The sequence below is a fragment of the Trichechus manatus genome, unplaced genomic scaffold (genome assembly GCF_000243295.1).
Source record: "Trichechus manatus latirostris isolate Lorelei unplaced genomic scaffold, TriManLat1.0 scaffold00514, whole genome shotgun sequence".
NCBI classification, from domain to species: Eukaryota; Metazoa; Chordata; class Mammalia; order Sirenia; family Trichechidae; genus Trichechus; species Trichechus manatus.
The window spans coordinates 1-7954 of NW_004444450.1; the positions used below are offsets into that span (position 1 = coordinate 1).

Sequence of the window (7954 nt, forward strand, 5' to 3'; positions counted from 1 at the left end):
TTAAATATAAATTTTTTTCTAATAAAAAATTAATGTACTAATTATACAAGGTATGGAAAATACCAGAAAGTATAGAGAATTTTAGCATACCTCCCTTCAGTCTTCCCGTACGTTTTGTATAGTAGTGATTACTGTTGTTTACATGCAATTTGGAATCTTGCTTTTTAACATAAGAGAGAGAAGGCACCTACATTGATAAATAGCTGCTTTTGAACATCCTTGTAAACAGCTGCATGAAGACCTACCACACACGTTTTGTATAATTTGCACCATCTTCCCCTGGTGTTGTAAGCCATGCTTTATTACACTTACGCTACTCGGTGCCAGAAACAAGGCTTACCAGTTTCTTGGGCAGATGCGGGTCATTTTCCAGAGCCTTCCACAGTTCTGTCAGGTGGTCCATGAACTCATCAAAGCCTGCCGTTGTGCCGAGCTTGTACAACAGAGAAGCGTAGCCCTGCACAGCATCATGGAAGCAGGCCGCGCGGTCCACGTCTATGTCGTTCTCGCCGGCCGAGATGGAGGCCAGGTCCACAAACACCTTCAGCTCGTTGATGTCTTGGGAAGAGAAGAGACGAGGTCAGCACTTTGAGACTCCACCTTTGACAACATCCTTACAGAAGTTTTAAATGGACATTGAATGGATACTAGGGTGTATCCACTGTCTGCTTTCAATAAGAGCCTGGGGCCCCTTTTCTTTTGCAGTATTCGCTAATACCACGAACCAGCAGCTAACCTTTACTGAACAAAAACAAGGTCCCAGGCACTGTACTAGGCTTCCGCATACCCTATTCCATTTGATCCACACAACATCCCCATTTAATACAAAAAGAAACTGAGGCTTAGAGAGTAAATAGTATGCTGACGGTTATCTATAAAAGAATGAGGTACATTCTCTTTGGGCTAATTGCTAATGAAAGGATGCGAATCAAAGTGGACAGAGTCCATGGTAGAAAACAGAGGCTCCCAGTGGGAGATGGAGCCTGCTGGCCTCTGCACCCTCAGGGGTAGCACTCCTGACCTCTCCCTGCGCACCAGTGCGGCCTGCCCCTCTCCCTTACTGTCCTCCTCCCCTCTAGGAGTAAATTCTGTCAAAGGCACCTAAGCCACAGAGGTGCAAAGGCTGCCAAGCCCTTGGCTGGAAAAGACATGCACAGTATCACCAAAGATGCTATCATAAAATCTCTCAGTGGACAAGAGCTTGCCTGTCCTCTAGTGAAACATCAACTGGAGGAAAAGCTAAAGGAGGCAGGATTTTTAAGGAATCGTTCCCAGCTGTTCACAGCAAGCATCCACAGAGTGGGGGAAAAAGTGGCAAAAGAAATCATTTCTGCGCCAGACATGAGAACTATTATTGTGATGGAAATTCCACCACCAAGCAATGAACTACACACTGCACTTGTGCCTGGAGAATGTAGATGACAGGCTTTGCCCTTGACTCAGTGTCATCAAGGGGAGGTGTTTCCTGCAGGTCTCAGAAAACCACCCAGTGAACCATCTGGAGCTCTCCCCAGACTCCTGGCCACCTCTTGACATTTTTTTTTACCTCTAAGGGTCTCCCGGACCCAGCTAATGAACTCCTTCCTCAGGGACAGCTCCTCCAGACACCGGCACCGCGTGTCACTGATGTCCTGGAGCAGCTTCTTGGCACGGATAAGCCGCTGGCTGATGCAGGTCAGCTTTTCATGGCGAAAGTGGTCAAAGTCCTCAGTCTGCAAGGCAAGGCTTTGCTGTGGACCTGCAAAGGTTACCTGGGATCCCCAGATCTGAGAGAAGCAACACGGCCGCCTATAAGGCTACCTCCCCCTGTGAACCTCCTGAATGTGCAGCTGCTGCAGCAATAGGCAAACAGACGGAAGATGTTCTTATCCTTGAACTGGACAAGGATTAAAAAACCCAGTTGCCGTTGAGTCAACCCCATGTGTGTCAGAGTCGAACTGTACTCCACAGGGTGTACGATGGCTGCTTTTTCAGGAGTAGATCACCAGGTCTTTCCTCCAAGGCACCTCTGGATGGACTTGAACCTCTAATCTTTTAGTTAGCAGCCAAGTGCGTTAATCGATTGTATCACCCAGGGAGTCTGGACAAGGGATAGGACTTCTAAAACATAACCTTCATTTCCCCCTACCCCCGACCAATGATTCCTCTTCCTCTGTACCTGACACTCTGCTTAGCATTTTGCATAGATTTTAAAAAATCTAATCCTCACAGTAACCCTGCCAGTATGCATTGTTATTTTTCCTGTTTGTAGATAAAGACACTAAGGCTCAGAGCTGTGATTTGCTCACGCTTACTTGTGTATGATTCCAAATTTTGTACTTTGGATCATTATCATACCTGTCTATGGTAGACTATGTTGTTGTTGTGTGCCGTCAAGTTGATTCCAACTTGTAGCAACCCTATAAGACAGAGCAGAACTGCCCCATGAGGTTTCTTAGGCTGAAATCTTTACAGAAGCAAATCGTCAGGTCTTTTCTCCCGTGAAGCAGCTGGTTTGAACCACTGACGTTTTGTTCAGCAGTCGAGCGTATAACCATTCTGCCACCAGGACTTCATGTGCCATAATATAGGTTACAGTATAGCTTATCAGTGCTCACCATAAAAAGCAGGAAACAAGACTTGCTGCTTAGTTCTAACAGAAAAAATCATTTTGCTGCTCCTGGCTAGAACTAGGAGATGTGGTTGGATTGCCAACAAAATAAATTCTCTTTTTTCTTATATAACCTCAAGAAACTGATTACTCTTTAAAAATATCTGACTACCAAAAGAGGGTCTTCACCCCCTTCCTAAATTCTTGATCCTCATACCGAACCAAGCTACAAAGAGCAATCCAAACAAGAGTCATTTAAGGAAGCTGCCAACTCATCCTGTCTACCTTTTAAAATCCAGAAAGCCCATGGGTCCAAGACTCTGAGGTAGGTCCTCACTGCCCCCAGGAGTCACTACAAAAAACTTACAAAGCTTAATAAAGTGTGAAGAACACTGAAGTCACCAGTCAGGCCCAAATTCTCTTTGATCTTTAAGATGACTGTGGCTGAGTGAGCAGCCTGGTGCAGGTGATGATATTCCTTGATCTGGTCAACACGCTCCCGGATCCAGTGATTTCGGTTCCTTCCATGCACAGTGCACATGACCTGGAGTTCTAAAGTCAGGTCGCTGTATCTATTGACAAAGGCTTTGAAGGCTGCATCGACTTCTGCAAAGGTGACCTCTCCTGACTTCAGATCCTTATACAGTCTGGTGAACCGTTTGTAACAAGGATCATACAAATAATCATATGCATCTTCAAGGTGGAATATTTGCTCCTCTGATTCCTCTTCAGGCTCCTTCAGCGACTCTGCGGCTTCTTCCCAGAACATCTGGAAGACGTGGCTGTCCTTTAGCAAGTCTACCATTTCCGCCATCTCCTGGACGTGGGGGCTCAGGTTGTAGTGTGTTATCAGCTCCACTTCTGAGCAGATGGGCAGTCTCACCGTCACAGCTTCATTTAATCTCTTACTGCCGAGGTCTTCCCAGTGTTTGTTTTCAGTCTCTCCAAAATCCACTTGTAAAACCATAAGAAAATACCAGAAGTCAAACTTCTAATCACCATATTATATTATTTTTCTTTCCCAGTATTTACTCTCCTCATTTCTCTAAGAAAACTGACGTGAATAAAATTGCTAGCCTTTTTGTTCACGGTAGAAATTCATGCATCTTTCCCTTGCCCCTTGGACTTGTTTATCAAGTGTTATGATAAAGAAAGCTTTATAAATTCTGGGGAAAGAGGACAATTTGAAAACAGGCATCTGCTCTCATTCCCTCTTCAAATCCCACTGCAGATAGAACATTTGTTAACAGAAGCCCACAAGGATGGGAGGACAGAACCAACCAGACTTATATCACTGAATTCCCTAAAAGCAAAGAAATTGGTTGTACCAGTAACTAGAAAACTGGAAAGTGGTAATAACATAAGTAGGACTGAATTGAAAATCTGTATAAGGAGTGGTTTAATATACTAAATTTCACTGCTACTCTCATTCTTCATAGCATGTTAATTCCTCTCCTCTACCCTGATAAAAATATAGTTTATTTTCTAGATGGTAAAACAGAGCATTCTCTGGATTGGAGGTCACAGATACACAGATATATGGCTAAAGGCATATTCAGACATATACCTTTTCTCAGGAAGCCAATAGAGAATATACTATTAAACTTAAGGAGTAAAAACGAGGAAGACTTAAGATATAAGAAACAGGAGAGAAGGAGCACTAAAAATGGGGGGAGGGGAAGGCTAAATAAGTTCCTTCATATTGGATGCTGAGAACCCTCCAGCCCTCTTCTCCCTGGTGGCTCCCAGAAACCTGGCAGCCAGGCCTATACCTTCCAGGCAAGAGATTGGAAGTATTTTCTGGGGAATCTGACCAGCCCAAGAGGAAAGACCTAAAGATACAGAACAATTAAAAGCCCGGCCACGTTACCCTATAGGGTAGCACACCTTTGAAAAGCCCAACCCCCACACTCAGTTTTCAGGCAGTTTTTTAGGCCCCTCTCTTTATATAAACAAACAAGAATTTCCAGACAGATGAAGAAAGCCTTTAACATGAAAACGAGGTATCAGAACAAACAGATAAAAACAACTTGGAGGAAACAGGAAATCATTCAAGAGAAGAAAGCCTCTAAACTAAAAATATCATTAATAATCTCAGAAAGATACTACTGCCATGAACAAGAACAGGATAGCATACAAAAGTATCATTCGGAAAATAATGAGCTCCTATAAATTAAATATGTATGAGAATTCAGAATGACAAATTCAATAGAGAGATTGGCTGATCAAGTTTAGGAAATCCCTCAGAAAGTGGAGCAAAAAACAAATAGATGGAAAATAAGAGAGAAAATTTATGAAAATTAATTAGATGATCATTCCAGGAAGCCCAATACCCAATTAATAATACAGCCAGAAAAAAAAAAAAAGGACGGGAGAAAATGATCAGTGAGATAATTCAAGAAAACTTCCCAGAACTTAAGGATTTGGATTTCTAGACTGGAAAGACCCATCTAATGCCAGCAAAATGGATGGAAAATAGATCCATTCCATGGCACATCATTATGAAATTTCACAGTACTGGGATAAAAAAGACTTTACGAGCTTCCAGAGAGAAAAAATATGTGACATACAAAGGATCAGTAATTAGAATTGCTTCTGGCTTCTTAAGAGCAACTCTGTAGAGGTAATGGAGCAACACATACAAAATTCTGAAGGAAAATTATTTCTAATCTGTAATTTTATAGGTATAATTCTATACCTAGCCAAACTATCAACCTAGTTTGAAAGTAGATATATTCAGCCTTAAAAAAAAAAAGCCTCCCCTCCAAAATAAAGCACTGCTATTGCCATCAATTTTTATCACATTCTGCTCTAACGCTTCTCCGCTTGAGACCCCTCAATTTTGTTTATTTCAGTTCTTAAGAATATTACCTTTTACCAGGTGTTTCACTTTCTCACACAATTTTAAGAGATTATCAATATATGTTTTCTGTTTCTTCAGAAATAGTAGTTCATTCATTCTCCAGTCCAGCACAGCCTTCACATCATGTTCTTTCTCCTGGGATGAAAGGGTTTTACTCTCTGGAAAGACAAGAAACGAAGAGGTAACCCCACAGATCAGGCAAACACATCCTTTTCCCTGGCCACCTGTTTCATCCATCTGCCTCGCCCATGCTCTTATCTTCGCTGCTGCGAGGGAGAGTGATGAGGTTGGGCAACCTGCACAGCCACTCTGCCAACAAGGCCCTGCCGCGTGCCAGCCCCTCGGAATAAAAACAACTACATACTCTGATTTTGCTAATCTTTTATTACTTCGCTGTCATGTTTCTGAGAATTAGAAACCACTGTCAGGGTACTGGCAAGCAGAGCTACTCATTCTAAAGATCACCCCATTACTAAAATGCACATGTAAACACAGACATTCCTTATCCTTGTAACTCCTTAGGAGCCTGAAGTCCCTACGTCTACATGACACTTACTTATTTGCCAGATGTCGAGAAACTGAGTCTTGTGCTTCACAATCAGCTCCAGTTGTCGAACTAAGACTGTTCCATTTAGGAGGTCACCAACAACTTTGGTGAACACAGAGTCAGCAGTGGCCATCAACTTCTTGCCATCCTCTGTAATATTTGCTAACATTTTCTCATCGGTTCCTGATCAGGGTAAGAACACTGTTAAAACTGTGGCCTCCCACTTCCTTCCTCATTTGTTTGAAGCCTGTGAATTCCCAGAAACTTTCCCTTTGTTCTGCCCCAAATTCCCTACAATGCAAGCAGAAGTCATTTATATTTCTAGATGTCCTAAGCACTTCTGAACCTCAAGGTTCAGGTCTTATCCAAACTCATCTCCCAAACAACTTCCTCATTCATGAAGATGATTCCCCAAACAGCCAGAAGAACCACATTTCTCAGGTTTTTTAAACCTGCACCACCTCTCGTTGCTATACTGGATATCTTTTCTTAAACTACACATGATCTCCTTTAACATCCTCCCATGTTGAGAATCTCTGCAGCAGAAGAATAAACTGCCCAGGGATGGGTTGGCACCCAGCACGTGCTACTGGGATGGTCTAAGGAAGCCTTTTCACAGCAGATGGAAACAAACATGGATGTGAAGCTGCCAAACTGAGCGATGAAGGTGACTTTACATTCTGTAGATCTTGGCTATCTTGCAAAGCTTGGAATATGAATTTGGGATCAACTTAGAGGACAAAACTTTAAAAGTATATATAGATAAACCACTGAAAGATTTCTTTCCCGGTGATGCTAGGTTGTATAGTATTAAGAAGGAACCCTGGTGGCAGAGTGGTTAAGCGCTTGGCTGCTAACCAAAAGGTTGGCGGTTCCAACCACTAGCTGCTCCATGGGAGAAAGATGTGGCAGTCTACTTTCATAAAGATTACAGCCTTCAAAACTCCTTGGGGCAGTTCTACTCTGTCCTATAGGGTCACTAGGAATCAGAATTGACTCGACCGTGACAGGTATAGTATTATGAGAAAATCAAGTTTATTTGTTCCACTGCTATTCATAAAGTTTTCACTGGTCAATTTCTTCGTAAGTAGACTGCCAGGTCTTTCTTACTACTCTGTCTTAGTCTGGAAGCGCAGCTGAAACCTGTCCACCAAGGGTGACCGTGCTATTATTTGAAATACTGGTAGCAAAGCTTCCAGTATCACACCAACACACAAGCCACCACACTACGACAAACTGACAGACGTAGTGTACAGCCAGAATGCTCATTAGAAACAAGGATGGCAAGACTTCATCTCACATACTTTGGACGTGTTATCAGGAGGGATCAGTCCCTGGAGAAGGACATCATGCTTGGTAGAGGGTCAGCGAAAAACCCTCAGTGAGATAGCTTGACACAGTGGCTGCAACAATGGGCTCAAGCATAACGATTGTGAGGATGGTGCAGGACTGGGCAGTTTTCCGTTCTGCTGTACATAGGGTCGCTATAAGTCAGAACTCTGTATGTCACATCCTTTGTATGTCACATATTTTTTAACAACATTTAACAACAAGAAGTTTATTTGTGCTATTAAAAATACATGTACCTGTTCTGACCTACCTACAAATTCGTCTTAAAAACATACTCAGGAACTGGTCTCATTCATAACCCGAGGACTGCCCGTATAGCATCTTGCATATAAAAATACATACACAGCTTTATTCATAACTGTCAAAACTTGAAAGCAACCAAGATATCCTTCAACTTGTTAGTGAATAAACAAATTGTGAAACATCAATACATTGCAGTATTATTCAGCAATAAAAATGAGCTATAAAGTCACAAAAAGACATGGAGGAACCTTAAAAGCATAGTGCTAAGAAACAAAAACCAGTCTCAAAAAACAACATACTCTTGGGGAACATCTAGCTCAATTGGCATAACACAGTTTATAAAGACAATGTTCTACATTCT

The 7954-nt window shown here is 42.3% G+C and overlaps 1 protein-coding gene across 1 annotated transcript in view; it reads right to left on the reverse strand.

The window, feature by feature from the left end:
- Positions 1 to 92: 92 nt before the first annotated feature.
- Positions 93 to 7954, reverse strand: part of LOC101359790 (E3 ubiquitin-protein ligase RNF213-like) — a 63693-nt gene continuing 55831 nt past the window's right edge. Inside the window, exons 21-25 of the mRNA XM_023725863.1 lie at positions 6010 to 6183; positions 5462 to 5611; positions 2958 to 3544; positions 1547 to 1712; positions 93 to 558 (exon numbers count right to left, since the gene is read on the reverse strand). Of these exons, the coding sequence (XP_023581631.1) occupies positions 314 to 558; positions 1547 to 1712; positions 2958 to 3544; positions 5462 to 5611; positions 6010 to 6183 (1322 nt within the window). The 3' untranslated portion in view covers positions 93 to 313. The remainder of the gene's footprint in view (positions 559 to 1546; positions 1713 to 2957; positions 3545 to 5461; positions 5612 to 6009; positions 6184 to 7954) is intronic.